Raw genomic sequence first — 23696 nt, 5'->3', positions numbered from 1 at the left:
GTCAGAAAGTTGAGTCTTCATCAGAGGTCATGGGTCTTACAGCAGGACAGTGACCCAAAGCACATATCAAAAAGCAACCAAAAAAGGTTTAAGTCAAAGTGCTGGAGAGTACTGAACTGGCCAGCAATGAGTCCAGATCTAAATCCCATGGAGCATCTGTGGAGGGATCTTAACCACTTTAAGACCGGGCCTCTTTTTTAGATGTGGTGTTTACAAGTTAAAAACTGTTTTTTTTTTGCTAGAAAATTACTTAGAACCCCCAAACATTATACATTTTTTTTCTAACATCCTAGAGAATAAAATGGCAGTCGTTGCAATACTTTGTAACACCGTATTTGCACAGCGGTCTCACAATCGCACTTTTTAAAAAAAAAAAAACACTTTTTTAATGCAAAAATAAGACAACAGTAAAGCCCAATTTTTGTTTATATTGTGAAAGATAATGTTACGCCGAGTAAATTGATACCCAACATGTCACGCTTCAAAATTGCGCCCGCTCGTGGATGGCGACAAACTTTTACCCTTAAAAATCTCCATAGGCGACACTTAAAAAATTCTACTGGTTGCATGTTTTACAGAGGGGGTCTAGTGCTAGAATTATTGTTCTCGCTCTACCGATCGCGGCGATACCTCACATGTGTGGTTTGAACACCGTTTTCATATGCGGGCACTACTCACATATGCATTCGCTTTTGCACGCGAGCTCAACGGAGCGCGTTTTTAATTTTTTTTCCCTATTTTACATTTTACTTTTTATTTTTTACACTGTTTTGAAAAAAAAAAAGTGTCACTTTTATTCCTATTACAAGGAATGTAAACATCCCTTGTAATAGAAAAAAGCATGACATGACCTCTTAAATATGAGGTCTGGGGTCAAAAAGACCTCACATCTCATATTTACACTAAAATGCAATTAAAAAAAAAAAAAAAATTGTCATTTAAAAAAAATAAACAAAATAAATTGGCCCTTTAAGAGCTTCCTCCCTGCAGTGTCATGGAGACGGGTGGGGGCCATCTTCCCCTCACTCATCTCCATGTCAGCCCAAGGGACAGGCGCGAATGCCTCTGCTGCTGCCGACGGCTCCAGTAAGCGGCGGAGGGCACCGGATCGCGGTGAGAGGGGGGTGTTGCGGATTGTCACTGGCCTGCCTTCAGATGCAGATTGTCACTTGCCACACCTTGCGGATTGTCACTTTGCCACGTCACCTGCCGCACATTGTGGATTGTCACTTTGCCACGTCACCTGCCACACGTTGTGGATTGTCACTTTGCCACGTCACCTGCCACACCTTGCAGATTGTCACTTGCCTGCTAAGGTGGTGTTTTGCTTGTCTCTTGCTGTCCCAGAGTCAGGCAGCAGAGAGATAATGTAATCTCTCTGCTGCCCACGCTGCCTGCACAGTGAGGGCGGAAGTTACTGCAGGGATGCAGGGCAGGCGCGGGGCAGTGAGAGATGATCTCATCTCTCTGCTCCTCTGCCCCCTGGCTAGCTGATTGGCCAGCTGCGCGCTCACACCGAGCCTGTTTTCTCACTCTCATCCGCCAACACACACACACTCAGCCACCCACAAACCGCGCTGCCTGGCCTGCTCGCTCTCTTACCCACCCATGGAGCTGCCCGTGGAGGCGCCACGGAGCCACCCGCTCTCACCCACCCACGGAACCGCTCGCGGAGACGCACGCTCTCTCACCCAGCAAAACATTTCTCGGGGGTGGCAATTTCCCCGTTGCCCCCCCCTGGATCCGCCCCTGCCTGAGCTACTGGAGCAAGGCAATTTTTATGGCTCAATCTGAGACGTGAAGGATGAAAGATCTCCAAATATGGCCTAAAATGCTTGCCTTAATGGACCACGTGTCATTTACCAAAGCCGTACCTATGTCCACAGAGGAACCACATAGTGCCCCTAAGGCATGTATTTGGGAGGCACAATCCCAAAATAACAGAAAGCATTCTGACATGGAACTCTTTACTGACTTACTGCGTTAGATTCCAAGTTTTTCCTGGGCTCCCAGCCAGAAAAGAAAAAGCAAACCTCTCTGGAGTGAGAGTGAGCGTGGAAACTGACTCTTGAGTTTTTCGGTCACCTTTAACTCAGCAGACATTCATCTTGAGGCAGGAAGCCAAACTGACCACTATTAAATTTAGGCTTGACCTTCTACGATCACGAAAAATGCAGTGATAGCGTTTGTCCTTGAAGGCCACAACATCTTCTGATAGTAAGGACATGTATATGGCCAACCCACAAGGGACACACACTGACCAGAGGGGTGATCCCAACCCCTGGACATCTTTCAGTTCAAAAGGGCATAACTTTCACATCCTGCTGTGACGACATACTCCAATCTTGTAGACCGAGCACTTGATCCATCCAACATAAGAGAAGTGTCAATCTGTCCTCTGGAAATACTTCCAAAGCTTCACTTCTATTTAAAGGCATTTCACCAACCTTACCAATCTGGACAAAGGTCATCCTCAGCTTCCTGTTCAGAAGAGACTGAAGAGGATTGATTGGCTTGAGAAAGCCCTGAATAGATGGCCCTTGCAGAAAATGAATTCAGCAATTCCTTTAGAGTGTCTTGACCATATGCTTAATTTTGACAACTTGGTCACCATCATCTTAATCACAGCCTGTCTGAACAAAGTAGGAATCACATTCATTCACCTCTACTTGGGAAGAACAACCGGTTATGTGTTGTCATCTTTATCCTTGGTCGCTTGAACAAGGCAACATTCTTCTTGCAGTCATGCTCGTCTGTCTTCTCTTTGGAAGAATCTGAAGCAGATTGCTTGCCTGGGAAGGCTTGAGACTGCTCAGTAACCCTTTCACAGAGTGAGTGGAAATACTCCTTTAGAGTGTATTGACCACAGGCTTAATGAATGTGACAACCTGTTAGGTGTCGTCATCCTTATTCTTGGTTGCTTGAACAAAGCAGAATTATGCAGTCATGTCCATCCGGAAATTCGGAAAATGAGCTGTTTCACCTGGTATGGCTAGGCAGCTTCTCAGTGCCAGAGCAAGTAACCCTTTCAAAAAGTGAGCAGAAAACACTCCTTTAGAGTGTATTGACAATGTGTTTATTGAATGTGACATCCTATTAGGTGACATCCTCAACCATGGCTGCTTGAGCCAGTGGGATACATACTGTCATGCCCATCCATGTATTCCTCTTAGAGTCTGAAGAGGGAAGTTTTGCTTGGGAAAGCTGTGAGACCGCTCCTTGCCAGAGAAGTCAACCCCTTCGAAGGGGAGTGGGAATAACTCCTTTGAGTGTATTGGCCACTTGTTTAATAAATAAGACAACCTGTTAGGTATCATCATCCTCATCTCTGGTTGCTTAATCAAAGGAAGATTCACACAGTCATGTTCCTCCACATCTTCCCCTTTGGAGAGTCTGAAGAGGCTAATTTGCCTGGGAAGGCTATTAGACTGGTCATTGCCAGAGCATATAACCATATAAAAGCAAGACTCATACAGCCATGTTCATCCACATCTTCTTTATTGAAGAGGGCTGTTTTGCTCTGAGACTGGTAATTACCAATAGATAACCTTTCCACAGGGTTTTTTTGTGTCATTTAACAAACCAGCCCAAAAAAATAATTAAATGCAGTAAAATAGTAAGGATGAGCTTCGACATGTTCGCACACCCCGCCTGCAGAGCCCGCCAGGAAGTCAGCACTGCACTACGCTAATCACAGGCAGTGAGACATTGTCCCGATGCGCGGCTGCAGAGATCGGGAAATGACTCACTGCCCGTGATTAGCGCAGCGCAGTGCCGACTTCCTGGCGGGCTCTGCACGTGGGGTGTGCGAACACGCCGGAGCTCATCCTTATAAAACAGTTAGCTTAGTAAAAAAAAAAAAAAACCCTGAAGGGTTAACCACTGCTTGAGGGAGACTAAAGCCTCCATCTGCAGCCCTGATTCAGCAGGTGGTTCATGAGCTAAACCTAGTCCTGCCAGGAATTAGGGCATAATGAAAAAGTTTGTTCAGAACAGTGACAAAAAAAGGTAGGCATTTTCAACAGAATTACAATAATATTCTGCAATGTACACAAACCAAGGGAATTGTAGACATCATAAACATGCTTCTCCCTGTTTTTTTTTGCTTGAAAAACTGGAGAGCACATAGAAATATAAAAGTATATCCCATATCTCAACAGGCCAAGGCTGGCTCCAGTAGTCATCCACAGGTGACTCCTCTACCTTCTCTGGAAATCCTGGTCTTTTGAGGGGGTTGGCATAATGGCAACAGTAAAGCAAACATGAGAAGCCACCAACAGGTTATTGCCATGTGTGAACAAAGTGTTACATTGTGTACCTGTTATGCAGAGTACCCCCTGTGGAGGAGCTCAGGCTATGCATAGAGGGAGCAAGGCACCACAATACCCAGCAATGCAGCATTCATTTTGATACAAAACATTTTTCAAATTCAGCTCACCCATCCTCCGTCATCCGACCTTAAACACTGGCACAGTGCGGGTGCGCGTGCATAGGGGAGACTCTGCCAACACCGCTGTCCACTTTACATGGACCCAGCGGACCCCAGACAAGGTTGTTAGCCCTGACAAAAGCTGCCCGAGGACCAGCAGCGGGGCTCCCTGGATTATGGGTCATTTAGCCAAGACACCAGGGACTGTGTCCAGTCTAATCCACACATGGACGGACGGACGGCCAGCTATTTAGACCAGCCAGGTAGAGGAGCACACTTAGGTCCTGTGCATAGGAGGAAAAAAAAAAGACAGCTGAGGCTGTAGGTGGGCTCAAATTTATATGAGTTAAGTCCTGGAGGCATGGGGGGGGTGGAGCCTATACCCAGCTGTGCTGATATAGAGCCGTCAGGAAAAGGTATTTATAAAGTTTTTTATATCTATACACAAATGTTTGCCTTTCATTTCAATTTTAAACTGAATGGGTTGTTTTACAAGGTGATCACTTACAATCACTTTAACTTTATATCCAAGTCTCCTTTTGTCCTTTTCCCACTTATACTTAAAGTTTAATGAAAGGCAAAACTTTTTTTTAGTTTTGGATAGAACTGAGATGGATTAGAACACCCACTCAGTTTCTTATTGCTGTTTGTGCCCCATTATGGAGATTACCCCTGCCCTTTTGTCCTGTTTACCATTATTGTTGAAAGTGAAAGCAAAAATCCCAATTTTTGGGTTGTGCCTGGAAAAGAAATATAGGGGAAATTTTCAAATGAAGATACTAGTTCTGGTGGCCTGGGGGGCCCAAAGGGATTTCCCTAATTTGCAGGGATTTTCTCTCACTTCCTGTTTTAGCTATGGCACAGTAAGTGTAGGTAGATCTCCCCAATGGGCAGATGGCAAAAAAAAAGATGGTTATAACCCTCCATTACACTGTCCAAATGTTCATATACAGTACTTTATTCTATGTAAAGTATTTTTAATACATGATTCTTTACATCATTACATTGTTTGTTACAGCTAAACAATCCAGCTAATTAAGCTAAGGCCAGGTGCCACGCAGTGTACACGCATTTTTTGTGAGGGTTACACTCAGTTTCCTATAGACTTTCTATCATGTTCCGTGTTTTTGTTGCGTTTTCTGAAAGCATGACAAAAATGCAGGACATAAAAGAATGTTTATGGGAAACTGTAGGTCGCCCACATAAAAATCCACAGGTACACTGTACTGCACCCGTGCTGCAGACAAAACGCAGCCAGCCAGTGTGAAAGTGGCCAAACCTGAAAAGGGGATTCTGTTTTCTAAAATAAGGACTTTCTTGTAGCTTTTCTCTCATCAGGGAGCCAAGATGTGAAAATGCATCCGTTTCATTTATCCAGGTCCAAGCACTAAAGGTTTATACCCAGAGTATATATCCTTTTGTGCTGATATACTAAAATAGCCATCGCAGCATCAGGGCAAGCAGTTTACAAATTTTCATAAAGAGGACTCAGCACCTTCTAGATCAACAGCTGTTTCTAGTGGAAGGTGGATGTGGATGAGTTTTAAAGGCTTTTTATAGGCTCTGAGGGGGGATGAGTTGCACTAAGCTAATGACATCACTAATAAGGGGTATGAAGGATTAGGGATGGTCCCGATGTTCGAGCCGATTGCTCACAAACAAACTGAACATATGGGGCGTTCGCGGCAAATTTCGAGCGCCACGGAGCGCCCCATAATGCACTGCGGAAGGCTGCTGATTGGCCAAAGCATGCACCTGACCTACATGCTTTGGCCAATCTGCTGTGAGAGCCATGATTGGGCAAAAGCAGGATGCCTTTAGCCAATCATGGCTCAAGGGGCAAAGTCCACATCCCACACTATGTAAGGCTGCTTACACGGCAGCTGTATGTAGTGTGATGTGGAGATTGAGAGAAATAGACCCCTTTCAAACTGGGGTGTCTGGTCCATTAGCGGTAAAGCGCCGCTAGTTTTATATAATACAGTGTGTACAGTTTCTAATACACTTCAGGCGGTGTACACAGTATATAATACAGTGCAGTCGATGTACAGTACATAATACAGTGCAGGCGGTGTACACAGTATATAATACAGTGTGTACAGTTTCCAATACACTTCAGGTGGTGTACACAGTATATAATACAGTACGGTCGATGTACAGTACATAATATAGTGCAGACGGTGTACACAGCATATAATACAGTGTGTACAGTTTCTAATACACTTCAGGTGGTGTACACAGTATATAATACAATGCAGGTGGTGTACAGTATATAATACAGTGTAGTGCAGTGTGAAAAAATATCCCCATCGTGTCTGGAAGGCCACCAAGGAGAGGCAGGCGCTCACAGGCCACTAAAAGAATGCAAGCAGCCTCTGTGTCTACAGTGAAAAATGGTGGCCTGCACATAGTGCATCCTCTGCGGACAGGGCACGCTTGTCCTTTTTTTCTGCTGCTGGCCCTGTTATTGAGCCACAACATGCAGAAGAGTTGATAACTAAGCTGTCCTCACCCTCCTCATCTTCTGTCACTCAGGCTCATACTAGTTTACCCTCCAACGCAGCTGCCAAAGCGGACTATTCCACCGGCTTCTTGTCCACAGCTTCTCCTTCAACTGCCCCTACTACGCTCAGTGCTGTCATTAGAGCAGAGACTGTAAGGGAATCTCACTCTACAAGATACCTATTGGGAACTATGTGCCATGGATAAGGAAGCTGTAAAGTTAGTGGGGGATCCCCTAACTGATCCAGACATTGCCACATTAGTTGTCCTCAATACCCTTATACTATTGGTTCTGTCAACCATCATCAATTGTCCTAAGGTCTCGGCTGTGAGGTTGCCTTATGAATTGGTTTAGAAGTAACGTGAAGATATTTCCCCCTGAATTTCAAGCTTCGCTGTGGATACTATTCTCTGCTTATCCTTCCCCTCTGTTTTTTGACTAAAAATAATACGCCATAAGCTCCTGAAGAAGCGTCTGTTGAATACGCGTAGAGCTGAGCTATATTATAACACACCGCCTTTTCATTCCTCTTATCAAATATTGGAGAGCAACCTGTTTGGTCCCCCATCTTTCGTAAATTACTGTATATGTATGTAGGTGGTGTGTTGTTTATGCTTCAAAGCATTTTTGTGAATATTCAATGAAATTTTATGCAATTGTTTTGTATGTTTTATAAATAATAAATGTAATACATTTATTTTATAATCTCTACTTGTGTTATGCCTATAAAGTCCTTCATCCACAAACCTATTTTTATATTTATATTTATTTTTTAATAAAGGAATTGTCCAAAACTGTCTATTGTGGTTTTTACTTTTTGACACTTTTTTTGGTGAATAAATTTAAATTAAAATCCATACCAGACCCGAAGGACCTGGTATGGACTGGGGGGGGGGGATCCACACCGATTTTTTCCTTGATTTTTCATCTATATTGCCGGAAGCCAGCAATACATTAAAGCCCCGAGCAAATTTAAATGACATTTTTTCCTTTATAAATGTAATTTGCTGCGGCACTGTTGTACACATCACACAGATGCGCCTCTTTACAGGCAGACTAAGGGGACCACCCAGGCAAGATATTCAAAGGAATATTTCATTTTTATTGTTTCACTTTAAGCATTATTAAAATCACTGCTCCTGAAAAAAACTTTTGTTTGCATTGATACATGTCCCCTAGGGCAGTACCCGGGTCCCCATACACTTTTTATGGCAATGACTTGCATATAAGACTTTAAAATGAGCACTTTTGATTTTTCATGTTCAGTGATTCTTTTTTTTAAATAACAAACATACTTACCTGCTCTGTGCAATGATTTTGCACAGAGCAGCCCGGATCCTCCTCTTCTAGGTTCCCCCCATTCACTCCTGGCTCCTCCTGCCTTTGCTGTACCCACCTTAACAAGCCACTTGCTGGGGAAGTGGGGACTCCTGCTGGTTGATCCCAAGCTGCACTGTGTGCATCTACTGACATGCACAGTGCGGCTTGTCCCTGGCCCTTTTCCCTTTCACTGGATTCAATTGATAGCAGTAGGACCCAATGGTTCCCGCTGCTCTCACTGAGTCCAGTGAGGAGGGAGAGAGAGAGAGCAGCGCCACTGCTCTCAGACACATCGCTGGATCCAGATCGGGCTTAGATAAGTATTTAGGGGGGGCTGGGTGGAAGCTGCACCTAAAAGTTTTTCTTTTACCTTATTTACAGAGAATACATTAGGGTAGAAAAACTTTTGCTTTTAGAACCACTTTAAGGGGGATATGGGGGATATGATCATCTTGTATAAATACAGTAAATGGTTTATATGGTAAACTTACAACAAAATTGTTCACTTTAAGATCATTGCGAATGACAAGAAGGAACTTTTTCCATCTGAAAATAAAAGAGGTTTAACCTCTGCATATGGAAAGGCTTTTGTACAGTAGAGCTGGAAAAATGTGGAATAGACTTCCACAGGAGCTAGTTCTAGCCATCTCTGTAGTTTGTTTTAAAAAAGAGTAGTTGTATTTCTAATGCCCTGTACACACGGGCGGACTTTTCGGCAACAAAGGTCCGACAGTCTTTCCTATGGACTTTCCACAGACTTCCGACGGACGTTCGAACGAACAGACTTGCTTATACACGATCGCACCAAAGTCCAACGGATTCATACGTGATGACGTACGACTGGACTAAAATAAGGAAGTTCATAGCCAGTAGCCAATAGCTGCCCTAGCGTCGGTTTTTGTCCGTCAGACTAGCATACAGACGAGCGGATTTCTCGATAGGAACTGGGTCTGGTGGAGTTCCAACGTAAAGATTTGAAACGTGTTCCAAATCTAAAGTCCGTCAGATTTTCGACAGAAACAGTCCGATGAAGGTCCGATGAAGCCCACACACGGTCGGATTGTCCGCCGGATTCGGTCCGTCGGACCAGTCCAGTCGAAAAGTATGCTCGTGTGTACAGGGCATAAATGTATATAATATAAGTGGCTGGTAATATTTAAGTAATAAAACTACAAATTGTTGATTCAGGGAGTATCTTTTGCTGGCTGAAGCAAATTACACCATACTTTATAAGGGTGTTTTTGTATTTCTCTGGGTCAACAGTGGGTTTAGGGTTCTGTGGATGTATGTTTTTTTCTGTTGGTTGAACTTGATTGACGTGTTTTTTAAATCTATGTATCTTTCTGGAATTTGAAGGGTCTCATCATGATTTACAACCAGGCTGTGAAGAGCTATTTAGAGTGTTTTTGTATCCAAAATTGTGAAATAAGATCAGAAAAGAGGTACACAGATTGTAACGTGTCTTAAAGGCAAAGCATAGCTGCTGTATATACTCCATGACCCTCCATCACAACAATGCATACAACACACAGTACCTTCGCTAGGCGTTCTCCATTCTACAGACGGGCTCCAGTGACTCCATTTTGCTCCTGGCTGATCTTCAGTTTTATACCTGGATTTTACTCGCACCTTGGCTTCATATGAAGTGTCGAGTTTGAGGCCACGCAGTAAAACGAAAAGCTCTTTCTCCCAAAGTGTGATATTGTTTGCTTCCTGAGAACAGTAAATATTTTAATTTTAATCTGTAAAAGTCAATACGCTTAATTTATCAACATTCAAGTCCATTAGTACAACGTGTTCCACATGCTTCCTAAAATCCTACTGTCAGTCTGCCACAGATCTCAAAATACATGGTTGTGTCAAATCCCTCTACCTTTTTGATTTGAAAATCAGGACAGTTGTAGTAATATAGTGCTAAATGAAAGTATGACTCCTGGTCTTGTACAGAAGACGTTTGTAACATATCTAGTATTCACAATGAATTTTTTATATTACCAATGTCTTAGTAAGGCTATTCATAGTGGTGATTATTTGATCATTTTGGAATTTATTAGATGACATTATCTAAGGATTTAGGCAGGCAACAGTTCTCATTGGAAACACAGATTGAATAGGTTAGAAAATGTTGTTCCCTTGTAAGGTGGTATCAGTAGTGGCATCAATATTGTATGCCTACATCAGTCTACTTTTGTTAACTCTGTTCTTATAAATATGAATGCTCAGTTAAGTTCATCTTTATAGAAACCCTGGCTATATAAGGTGTAAGGGAAGAGTTATGGACACCTTTTAGATACCGTATCTCACAAAAGTGAGTACACCCCTCACATTTTTGCAAATATTTTATTATATCTTTTCATGTGACAACACTGAAGAAATGACAATTTGCTACAATGTAAAACAGTGAGTGTACAGCTTGTAACTCAACAAATAGCCATAAATGTCTAAACCGCCGGATACAAAAGTGAGTACATCCCTAAGTGAAACTGTCCAAATTGGGCCCAATTAGCCATTTTCCCTCCCTGATGTCATGTGACTTGTGATGATGTGTTAGTGTTACAAGGTCTCAGGTGTGAAAAAGGAGCAGGTGTGTTTGGTGTTATCGCTCTCAATCTCTCATACTGGTCACTGGAAGTTCAACATGGCACCTCATGGCAAAGAACTCATGGCAAAGAACTCTCTGAGGATCTGAAAAAAAAAGAATTGTTGCTCTACATAAAGATGGCCTAGGCTATAAGAAGATTGCCAAGACCCTGAAACTGAGCTACAGCACAGTGGCCAAGACCATACAGTGGTTTAACAGGACAGATTCCACTCAGAACAGGCCTCGCCATGGTCGACCAAAGAAGTTGAGTGCACGTGCTCAGCGTCATATCCAGAGGTTGTCTTTGGGAAATGGAAGTTTAAGTGCTGAGAGCATTGCTTCATAGGTTGAAGGGAGGGGGGGGGGGCAGCCTGTCAGTGCTCAGACCATACGCCGCACACTGAATTTAATTGGTCTGCATGGCTGTCGTCCCAGAAGGAAGCCTCCTCTAAAAGATGATGCACAAGAAAGCCCGCAGACAGTTTGCTGAAGACAAGCTGACTAAGGACATGGATTACTGGAACCATGTCCTGTGGTCTAATAAGACAAAGATAAACATATTTGGTTCAGATGGTGTCAAGCATGTATGGTGGCAACCAGGTGAGGAGTACAAAGACAAGTGTGTCTTGCCTACAGTCAAACATGGTGGTGGGAGTGTCATGGTCTGGGGCAGCATGAGTGCTGCTGGCACTGGGGAGCTACAGTTCATTGAGGGAACCATGAATGCCAACATGTACTGTCACATACTGAAGCCAAGCCTGATCCCCTCCCATCGGAGACTGGGCTGAAGGGCAGTATTCCAACATGATAAGGACCCCAAGACGACCACTGCCTTGCTAAAGAAGCTGAGAGTAAAGGTGATGGACTGGCCAAGCATGTCTCCAGACCTAAACCCTATTGTGGGACATCCACAAAAGAAAGGTGGAGGAGTGCAAGGTCTCTAACATCTATCAGCTCCGTGATGCCGTCATGGAGGAGTGGAAGAGGACTCCAGTGGCAACCTGTGAAGCTCTAGTGAACGCCAGGCCCAAGAGGGTTAAGGCAGTGCTGGGAAATAATGGTGGCCACACAAAATATTGACACTTTGGGCCCAATTTGGACATTTTCAATTAGGGGTTTACTCACTTTTGTTGCCAGCGGTTTAGACATTAATGGCTGTGTGTTGAGTTATTTTGAGGGGACAGCAGATTTACACTATTATACAAGCTGTACACTTACTACTTTACATTGTAGCAAAGTGTCATTTCTTCAGTGTTGTCACATGAAAAGATATAATAAAATATTTACAAAATTGTGAGGGGTGTACTCAGCAGGGAGTTGCAAATTTCGATCCATGTGTTGCCAGTGCAGTTGAAAAAAAAAAGTCAATATACCAATCAACTTCTGTTCAACCACCCTGTCAGATAAAAGTCCTTTGATCAGCGGTTTTAGCCAATAGTTGCAGCTGCTGATCTGTGTATTCTGACAGTGGGGGAGTCATCCCATGTCAGAATACAATAGGACAGCAGGAAGGATCCCCCCATCCACCGTAAATGTGTGGATAAGGAAATCAGTTCAGTCTTTTTCGTTCAGCTTGATTGATAACTGAAAAAAAACTGAACAGCATATGGCCAGCTTAAGAGCTTTCCATAGACATGCAAGACTTTTTTGGCTGAAAATGTATGTTTTTGTACTATGCAGACACCCCGAGCGATTCCTGATATACATCCAGGTTAGTGACACAAAAAGTTTTGAAGGAAATGGAGCTGCATTTTTAAAAGAAGAGGTCAGCAAAGGAAATCTACATGTTCCCTCAGTACTGGCTACCTTTATGGCTTCTAAACATGGAGGTTTGTTTGCATCTGAGCTGCTGTTCTTCCCCATACAATACAACTCATTGTGAATGTAGAAACAACTCAATACAGCTCCAAAGTAGCTCGTACACAGCTCAAAGCTAACCAAAAACAATCAAAAGCAACTCAAAGAGCCCGAAAGCACACCACTTTTGAATAACTTCTGAGTTTGATGCCTGTATATACAGGTGCATCTCGTAAAATTAGAATATCATCAATAAGTTAATTTATTTCAGTAATTCAATTCAAAAAGTGAAACTTATATATTTTATATAGATGCGTTATACACAGAGTGATGTAATTCAAGCATTTCTTTCTTTTCATTTTGATGATTATGGCTTACAGCTAGTGAAAACCCAAAATTCAGTATCTCAGAAAACTAGAATATTACATAAGACCAATAAAAAAAAAAAAGTATTTTTAATACAGAAATATTGGCTTACTGAAAAGTATGTCCATGTATAGTATAGTATACACTCAATGCTTGGTCGGGGCTCCTTTTTCATGAATTACTGCATCAAGCCATGATCATCACAATTAAAATAAATAAATAAATGCTTGAAATATATCACTCTGTGTGTAATGCATCTATATAAAATATACAAGTTTCTCTTTTTTGACTTACTGAAATTAACTTTATGATAATATTCTAATTCTATTGATGTTTCGATCCAAGACAGATGCATAATTTGATTACCTGCCAGGATGCCCTTACAGGTTTATAGAGGACTTCAGTCTTTGTATAAAATATATAATTTGAAATAATGAGCCAGGTAAGATTCCATATACCATCTTTTGTCATCTTAATATCTATAGACTCTGGTGGATCCAGGCGCACTGTAAATAATAATAATAATTATGTTAATACTGTTTGTCATATAAAAACAAAGTTGCAAACATCCTTTTAGGACCAATGTGAAAAGAAAGCTTAAACTGCACCTCTGTCATCCCTGACCCATGCATAGATACACCCTGAGATGAGGAGTATTTTTTGAAGTGGCACTAGCAATAAAAAAAAAAGAAGATATTCTATATATTCTTAACCAAAAAAAAAATAACAAAAAACACATTCTATTGCTCTCAGCCTCCTCCAAACTATTTTTTTTATTGTTGCTGTGATCCGCTTTCCTGGTAGATGGTGGTTACGTTTGATCTCCATGGTCATACTCTGTGTAGGAACGTAGCCACCCTCTCTTACTTGCTCCTGAGATGGAATAAGGACTGTGAACTATAACATTTGTTGTGTGCATAGATGACCACAACTAACGTGCACTGCTTGTTCCAAAGAAAAGAAGAGGTTCAAGAGCTCACAGAGGATGTTACTAGGAGGTAGAAAGATACAGTAAGGAACAATTTAATTTAAGGTCACGGGGCCATTAAGTAGTGGATGTGTATAGATTATTTTTGTAGAGTAAGGATAATTGTTTTTTTTGTCACTTTAAAATCAGAGATAATATATTTATTTATTTATTAGTGCATTCTTATTTTTTATTATTCTGTTTTGTAAAGCTTAAGGCCTCTTTCACACGAGGGATCCGTATGTCCGTTTTTTATCCTTCCGTTTTCGGATGAAAAACGGACATACATGTATCCCTATGGAGGGTCGGATACCAGCGGTGACATGTCCGCTGACATCCGACCCGCTCCGATCCGAAAAGTGTAACGGAGGAAAACCCTACTTTTCCATCCGTTTTTGGATCGTATCGGGTGACGACGGACACTACGGTCCGTCGTCACCCGATCCCCCATAGGGGAGAGCGGCGCTCTGACAGGTCCGTCGCTGCACAGTGTGCAGCTATGGACCTGTCATCTTCCTGCTCAGCGGGGATCGGCGGAGCGGGTGTTCACGGGGCGGATCATCACTGATCCGCCCCGTGTGAAAGAGCCCTTAGAGTTCGATAAAACACTTCACAACCTGGTAAAGCTGCACTCAATAACTTAGAAATGTATCTCATACCTTAAAGCGTTTGTTACCCTACAAAAAAAAAGGATCCTGTTTCTTTAGAGCATGAATAACAGCACATTGCTTGTGCAGTGTCATTTGGCCCCCTGTATCACCTGAAATACCTGGCTGATCCTGCCTGGTTTTGCCCTCCCCCTGTAAACTGACCATGGTTTATCATGGCTGCTGAGCCCTAACACCGTGGTCAGTTTACGTGCCTCCAGCATATGCAGCTCTCCTCTCTGCTCTCCCCCGTCTCCCCCCTCCCCTCTCTGCCTGTCGGCTAGTGACAGTGTCAGCCACTCCTGCGGATAAAATATCATTTACATTTTATATAATCTTCTGTTTCCTAATCCTCTGTGTCCCTGTGTGTGTGTTTTATTAAAAACAATGCAATCTATACTTTATGCCAGAGCGTTGCTCAATGCTCAAGTGACCGTCTGCCTCTCTCCTCCTCTTCTCTCGACAGATGTCAGTGGGGGATTCTCTGCCCCTCCCACTGCAGCTGTCAGATGGAGAAAGGAGAAAGGCAGCCAGTCACATGAGTGAAATCAGGTGGAGACGGCATTTTCTTTTATAAAATGCACACACAGGGGCACACAGGATTAGGAAACAGAGAAGATTATATAAAAAGTATATAGTGGCTTAATAACCACTTTTAGGCTGGGTTCACACTTGAGAACACAGCAGCTCACAGCAGGAGGCCGTGATTCTCCATTCACCATTTCAGGTCTGATTTCAGCCAGAATTTTGGGCTGAATTGGGGCCTGAAATGGACCAAAAGACGCACAGGTCTCCCCTTAAATGTTTTCCAAACAGCAGTAGTTGTTTGCTTGCCAGCTGTCTTTCTCTAATTGAAACTTTGTATGGAGTTTTGAAAAGAGAAATATGGCAGAAAGATGAGTCATTTGATTTTCAAAACTGTAAAGCAATTGAAACATAAAATGGTGGTTTTGATTGATTGCAAGAAAATGTTATCGAAACTGCTTCAATTAAACCTGCCAGAAAAGTCGAATTGATTTCAATTAAATTGTCATAGGTCTTTTTCTGATTTTGATTTGATCTTTCAACAAACTGTATTGAAACTGTCAAGGTATTGCCTAATTTCCACTTTACAGTAAACAGAAATTTGGTGGTCAATCGAACACAGGGGTGCAGATATCTCGGTTTCTGATGATTACTTGTGATTCTATTTGTGATTCTTGGGAGCTAGAATGGAGTTAAAACCAGACCTTAAGCTATTAAACACTGTAAAAACTGACTAGCCTAGATGGGCACCTGCTGGCTAGAAATCATTTTTTTAATTAATCATTTATATGCCATATTTCATAATTATTTCATCAAAAATGAAAGCATCATTTTAAAACTATTAATTTTAACAAAGAAAAAACAAAAAAAAAACAAAAAAAATTATATATATATATATATATATATATATATATATATATATATATATATATATATATATATATATATATATATATATTCTCAATATATATATTATTATATATATTCAAACACTATACATTCCCTGTAAAATGTTTTATGCTCTGTCAGTTAAATTCAATATGGAAGATAGATGACAGTTGGCATCTCAATGTGTCTTTCTGCTTGGTGGCTTTGGAGCAATAACCATAGTTTAGTACTGACATTTGCATACACAAAGTCCATTCATAGTTTCTGAAATCAAAAGTGTCAACCACTTTCAAACCTTTCATTGAAAACAGAATGTGTAGAATGAAGGTTTGAACCTGATTACCTGTTCCTGGGAAATACAAACAATTCATTGTTTGACAATGAAATAAAAATTAAAAAAAGAAAGAAAAAAAAAGAAAAAAAAAAAAAAAAGAAATAAAGAAAGAAAGCATGAATACAGTGCAATAAAGAAGAAGAGTGACTGCTTACCATATTCATATGGTGCAATTTTTTTTTTACTTGTCACGATTTTCTTGGCATGTGCATCGCTACAGTCCACATTCATGTTTACCTCATGTGCAATTGTCAAAGGACTGTCAATCTAAAAAAAAAATAAACAAGACAGCACATAAACAAACAGGTCAGGTGCAATGCCAAAACACCATGGTGAACTGTTATTCTTTCTCACTTTATTAAAGAAAACCTGTGCTGATACCTTCCCTTTTAAAAATGCTAGTTGACTGAATCCTTCTAATTTCAATATGTTGAACCAAAATTAGAACATCATAGTGTTGTCAGCTCCAATTTTCTTCAGATAAGACTAGAGATATGCATGTCAGCCAGTGAATTCTCTCGTAGGACTATTGACATGGTCAAAGGGACCACATACCAGTTTACTTCCTGGCCCTTAACCAAAATGTTCTCTGCCCCCTGGACACATCTGGTCATTTGATAGGATTCAGTAGCATTATATTTTTAACAGGAGCATGACACCACTGTTTGGTGAACTAAAGTTCTCCGTAGTTTCTGTACAGGTCAAAATCCAAAGACACCACATTTAACTATGCATTGAAAGAACACTATACCATGCTTCATGTTACTATTTACATATTAATAAAAATACTTTAAGATAATAATTTAAGAATTCCAAGATTTAAGAAATAGCATTTATACTTACATATTTGCCATTATAGGTTAAACGAACTGCACAATTTCTTGGGTTTTCGTTGAGTGAAAGAGTGCAGGATCCAGATATATCACTGTAAGACAGATAGAAGATTGCTTTATAGGGACATATTACAGATATTCCAAGTTACTGTCACAGCTGCCAGCTCAATGTTTAATTGCTTATTGTTATTTCCTCCGTTACAATTTTGTGCAAACCTGAAATTTACATGTGCTGAACTAAAGAAGGGGACTGTGTCAGGGAAATTGTATGCATAATCGTGAACAAAGACGTGCACGAAGATGTGCATTTGCTAATAGGAATTCTCGAGTGACTAGAGGTTCCGTAACTCGTGTGCATGCGCATAAGAATTTGCGACTCACTAACATGCGTGAGTACTTGGCTCCCTCTTGCCTATTTCAAATGGATCTATTGACCAGAAGATCACTGCATGGTCGTCAGCTTCTACCATTTGTGACCGATCCTGTGCTTGTTCCTGTGTATACCCGGCCAGTTTGACTCTGCTCGTTACTGATACCTGATTGCTGACCTGGCTTGTGACCTGACTCTGCCTTTGGCCTACTGTTCCGGTGCCTTCTCTGCTTGCTTGATATCGACCCTGGTTTAGCCCTGACTCTTCTCTGGATCCGATTCTGTACCTCTGCTGCTTGGCCGTTACCGACGTCTGCCTGCCTGACCACCCGAGACCCTGTATCCTCCTGCTCTCCACCTTGGTTGCTGTCTGCTGTCCTGCACCTGCTGCTGTGTACCTGCACCTGCCAGTCCACCAGCCTGCCTGCTGTCCTACACCCTTTGGCGTGTATCCACATCAGCCAGTTCACAAACCTGCTGGCTGCTTGGCACCTGCTGCAAGTACCTTCTGTCCAGGATCTCCAACCAGGCACCCATGCCACTCCGTACCCTGTTATATGCTGTGACCACCTTCAGGAGAAACAGGACAGGAGGTGTAAGGGAAAGCCCTTCTGTCAGCTCGATCTCAACCAGGTATGTGACAGACTGACACTGCAATCTAGTAATCCAATCATCAAAGTCCTGATTTGCATAGATTGAAGTTTGCCAGAATAGACCCCTCAAAATTGTAATTTAGCTCTGGTTGACATTCCCGTATTTCATACATTACTAGAATGCGCGCATGATATTGCACCATAATGTGCATTAACGCACTCCATTAGGCCAGAACGATCTGGGTAGGCCCTTATTCAACCACCCTTTGAAAAAAGTGATAGCAGTCATGGAAGAGTATTATAGGCATTTTAATTATTGCTGATTATCAGAATAATTACCTTAGAAATAGAATACAGTGCCTTGAAAGAGTATTCATACCCCTTGAAAGTTTCCACATTTTGTCATTGTAACGGAACGTCCCACACTCTGCTTGAGTGCGTCCATCATCATATAGCCTCCTCAAGTCTGAACATCAGATATCAGATATAACAGCCCATATATTGTAACTACGAACCAGGTGAGACTAGCTCAGTTACACAGCTTGAACATAGAATGATTTATTGGACAAGAATACAGCCTTTTATACATTTGAGAAGTATGTCAGTAGTTCCAGTCCCCCAATGCCGGTATCCACACAGTACCCCAAATAAATTGTCCCAAACATAGCATTACTCACCCAGCCAACCTCTGCCTCTCTCAGAGAACATACTGTACCCACCGCTGGGGAGAAGTGCAGACTGGCTCTTCTCCCTGGAGTCCTTTTAGCTGCTGGAAAGAAGACAGGGTGGCTGGGCTCACTTCATCATGCTGCCAACTGCCCAGCATCCCTGGAGTATACAGGTGGACACTGCATCTTTTGTTAGTTGAGGGCAGAGGCCAGCAGCAATCTGCTTTGTTGTCAGCTCTTCTACTGGATTGGTGGCATCATTCTAGGGTGCCGTCTGCTGTTGGGAAGCGGAGCCAGCTGCTCCATCCCCCTTACCCTCATCAGGGTGCTGGGACGACAAGTCTATGGTACTGTCTCCCAAGTGCACAGATCTTTGCTGGGTCTGAAGGATCACTTCTTCCACGATGGTCAACTGTTTGGAAGGGGGAACGAACGCCTCCTCTTCCTTCTCCCCCTGGATCTTAATCTGCTGCTGGGAAGGGACCATCTCTTTCTTACCCTGGGCCTCCGGAACTGCCTCAGGTGTGGGGCAGAGGTCTTGTACCCTCTGTCCAGTTGTCAGCGCTTCAGCTCGAGAAGTTTCTGGCATCTCCACAGATGCTGCTGTTGGTGCTAGGCAGAGCTCAGTGATGTTTGGCCCTGATGCCAGCTCTTCTGCTGGAGGCTCACCAGATTGTCCTTCCTCAGCAGAGAAGTCTATTAAATCCCCAGTCTCTGGAACTGGTGGCTGGGAAAAGAGGTTCACCATCTCCTGTCCATAGAACTCAGAAGATGTTATCGGTGCTTGGCAGAGGTTAGCAGAGCTCTGCCTTGTTGTCAGCACTTCAGCTTTAGAGACGACAATCTCTGGAGTTACAACTGCCGATTCTCTGTCATGCTGCTGAACGTGTTCTAGCAGTTTCCTGTATGCCCTTTCCAGATGCTGTTCCTTCCTCCAAATATTCAAGGTCCAGTTTAAGCTCTGAGACCCCTGCAAGACTGAGCATAGCCTCTCTATAATCTCGCAGGTCCTCTAGGGTAGGTTCTCCTTCATTATCAAACACAAAACCTTCTATAAGGCTCTCGCACAGCAATCCAGGGCCGCCAAAGTCATATCCCTCCGGAGAACATTCTGTTGTCTCCCCTAAATATTCCTGCTCTGTATGCCATTGCAGAGCCCGATAACGATTGTCCAGCTCTATCTCCTGCTGGACCAGCCTGTCCAACTCAGTCACTCATTGCTTCTGGAGCCGCCCTCCCAGGCATGGCATCCGTACCTCCCGTTGGTCACTGGCTCGTTGCTCTGGGGTTGAAAAGCACTTGTCCTGTTGCATACCAGCAATCTGGAGGGCTCCAATCCAAAGCTCCACCCGAATCTGTTGCCTGAGCTCCAGGTATCCACATACACTGTCCTGGAGTATGCTGAAAGGACTATCCGCAACAACCCCCGGGAACTCTGATGCCAGATCCATATCTCCGCTGGGCTGACCGAAGTCTGCTATCCGGATTTTGGATCCAGGTGGAGGTTTGGATGTCCCAGACTGCAGAAAGCGTCCCACTGCTTGCCACCAATGTAACGGAAGGTCCTACACTCCGCTTGAGTGCTTCCATCAGCACACTGCTTCCTCCAGTCTGGAACTTCAGATATCAGATATTACAGCCCATATACAGTGGGGCAAAAAAGTATTTAGTCAGCCACCAATTGTGCAAGTTCTCCCACTTAAAAAGATGAGAGAGGCCTGTAATTGTCATCATAAGTATACCTCAACTATGAGAGACAAAATGTGGAAACAAATCCAGACAATCACATTGTCTGATTTTTGTAAGAATTTATTTGCAAATTATGGTGGAAAATAAGTATTTGGTCAATATCAAAAGTTCATCTCAATACTTTGTTATACATCCTTTGTTGGCAATGACAGAGGTTAAACGTTTTCTGTAAGTCTTCACAAAGTTGTCACACACTGTTGCTGGTATGTTGGCCCATCCCTCCATGCAGATTTCCTCTAGAGCAGTGATGTTTTGGGGCTGTCGCTGGGGAACATGGATTTTCAACTCCCTCCAAAGGTTTTCTATGGGGTTGAGATCTGGAGACTGGCTAGGCCACTCCAGGACCTTGAAATGCTTCTTACGAAGCCACTCCTTCATTGCAGTGTGTTTGGGATCATTGTCATTCTGAAAGACCCAGCCACGTTTCATCTTCAATGCCCTTGCTGACGGGAGGAGGTTTGCACTCAAAATCTCATGATACATGGCCCCATTCATCCTTTCATGTACAGGGACCTTTGCAGAGAAACAGCCCCAAAGCATGATTGTTGCCACCCCAATCCTCTTCTGGATCATCCACATGCTCTCTAGCAAACCTCAGACGGGCCCGGACATGTACTGGCTTAAGCAGGGGGACACGTCTGGCACTGTAGGATCTGAGGCCCTGGCGGCGTAGTGTGTTACTGATGGTAGCCTTTGTTACATTGGTCCCAGCTCTCTGCAGGTCATTCACTAGGTCCCCCTGTGTGGTTCTGGGATTTTTGCTCACCGTTCTTGTGATCATTTTGACCCCACGGGGTGAGATTTTGCTGGAGCCCCAGATCGATGGAGATTATCAGTGGTCTTGTATGTCTTCCATTTTCTATTTATTGCTCCCACAGTTGATTTCTTCACACTAAGCTGTTTGCCTAATGCAGATTCAGTCTTCCCAGCCTGGTGCAGGTCTACATTTTTGTTTCTGGTGTCCTTCGACAGCTCTTTGGTCTTCACCATAGTGGAGTTTGGAGTGTGACTGTTTGAGGTTGTGGACAGGTGTCTTTTATACGGATAACAAGTTCAAACAGGTGTCATTAATACAGGTAATGAGTAGAGTACAGAGGAGCCTCTTAAAGAAGAAGATACAGGTCTGTGAGAGCCAGAAATCTTGCTTGTTTGTAGTGACCAAATACTTATTTTCCACCATAATTTGCAAATAAATTCTTTCAAAAATCAGACAATGTGATTGTCTGGATTTGTTTCCACATTTTGTCTATCATAGTTGAGGTATACCTATGATGACAATTACAGGCCTCTCTCATCTCTAAGTGGGAGAACTTGAACAATTGGTGGCTGACTAAATACTTTTTTGCCCCACTGTATTGTAACAATCAGGCGAGACTAGCTCAGTTCCATAGTGCAGTTTTGTAACTGAGCTAGGTATGGTCAAACCACTTTCTCAAACTCAGTCTTTTTAAAACGGAGCTTATTCTTATTCTTATTCGTGACTTTACCATTAAGATCAGCAGCACAACCACTGGTCCCTTTACACATGCCAGAGTGCTGGGTGTAATCCTTGACTCTGACCTCTCCTTCAGCCCCCACATCCAATCACTGGCTAAATCCTGCTGCCTTAACCTCCTCAACATCTCCAGAATTTGACCCTTCCTGACTAATGACACCACGTCGGACAAGTCCAGTCGAAAAGTCCGCTTGTGTGTACGCGGCATTAGAATAGCCCAGTCAAAGTCCAGACCTAAATCCCATTGAGAATCTGTGGCAAGACTTGAAAATGTTCACAGAAGCTCTCCACCCAATCTAACAGAGCTTGAGCTATTTTGCAAAGAAGAATGCGCAAAAATTTCAATCTCTAGATGTGCAAAGCTGGTGGAGACATACCCAAAAAGCTGTAATTGCAGTGAAAGGTGGTTCTACAAAGTATTGACTCAGGCCCAGAGGTTACCCTGGACCCAAATTGAATCCACTGCTACTAAAGCTGATCTAAAGCACCTCTTGGAAACATCCTGGATCCAACAAACCACTCCAACACTGTCAGGTCACCTGAGTCCAGGTGACAGATGCACCCCGTTGGAGTCTGGAGTGCACCGCAAGGTAGTGGACCCTACGGCTCACTGCTGCGGATGGAGCTCTAGGATATACAGGAGAGCAGGTACTCTGTAGTACCTACACAGATGACACTGGGAGCTAAAGCATGAGATTTCCCAGGGCATGGAGTCGAAGAGTCAGCGGGTGTTCGCCAGAAGCCCCTAGTGGTGGGGATGGATTTAGCTGCAGTCTGGCTCCAGGTCACGACCCCTAGGGCCTCCCAGCTCATGATCACGGTAGACTACAGGGTGGTAGAGAGGAAGCAGCAGACTTCGACAGCAAAGGATAGTCAGGAGATAGCCAAAGGTTGGGGCAACAAGCAGGCAAGGATAGTCAAGAACGAGCCAAGATCGGTAACTGGAATCAGACGTAGAAGACACAGCAAGTCGCACACGAAAGCTAAAAACACAGTGTTGATCAGCAGCGCTGGCTTGCAGTGCACAGGTTAATATAGAGTTCCCTGATAGGGGCTGAAGTGAAGCCATGCTTTGAGGAAAAATTACTTAAGCAGCCAGGTGAGAGTGGCTGGTCTCTTAATCTGAACACATGGAGAGGCAAGCTGACAGACAAACATTACTGCATAACCATGACAGTACCCCCCTCTTACGAGGCCTCCCCCTCCCTTGCCTGGGCCCAGGCTTAAAGGGAAACTTCAGATGGAACCTCCTCAACAGATGAGGCATAAAGACCTCAGATGCAGTGATCCAAGACCTCTCCTCAGGACCAAACCCTTTTCAATGTACGAGGTACTGAAAAATGCCTTTACAGAGCCAGGAATCCAGAACTTGACTAAGCTCGTACTTTAGACTATCCTCAGAGACCAGAACCGAGATAGGGAAAGGACGAGAAGACTTATTGAGGACTATAGGCTTTTTAGGAATGGGTAAGGGCATGAGAAGACCATCAGGAGTCTGAGCAGGGTCCCCCAGACCCTTAAAGATGAGCTGGACATCCAGCACAGGACCAGACTGGGCAGAGGTCAGTGGATCCCTGAGGCCCGGTTGGTTAGAAGGTGATGTGTCACAGGAGTCAAGCTGGACAGCTGAA

The 23696-nt window shown here is 43.2% G+C and overlaps 1 protein-coding gene across 3 annotated transcripts in view; it reads right to left on the bottom strand.

The window, feature by feature from the left end:
- IL2RB (interleukin 2 receptor subunit beta) overlaps positions 1 to 23696 on the bottom strand; it is an 83397-nt gene that overhangs the window by 17386 nt on the left and 42315 nt on the right. For all 3 annotated transcript variants that reach the window (XM_073592480.1, XM_073592483.1, XM_073592482.1), the window contains exons 5-8: positions 17201 to 17282; positions 16513 to 16624; positions 13363 to 13502; positions 9788 to 9965 (exon numbers count right to left, since the gene is read on the bottom strand). In XM_073592480.1, coding sequence (XP_073448581.1) covers positions 9788 to 9965; positions 13363 to 13502; positions 16513 to 16624; positions 17201 to 17282 — 512 coding nt within the window. The remainder of the gene's footprint in view (positions 1 to 9787; positions 9966 to 13362; positions 13503 to 16512; positions 16625 to 17200; positions 17283 to 23696) is intronic.

This window comes from Aquarana catesbeiana, linkage group LG07 (assembly GCF_042186555.1).
Source record: "Aquarana catesbeiana isolate 2022-GZ linkage group LG07, ASM4218655v1, whole genome shotgun sequence".
NCBI lineage: Eukaryota > Metazoa > Chordata > Amphibia > Anura > Ranidae > Aquarana > Aquarana catesbeiana.
The sequence above is the reverse complement of the archived record's forward strand: the minus strand, read 5'-3'. Positions and strand labels throughout refer to the sequence as shown.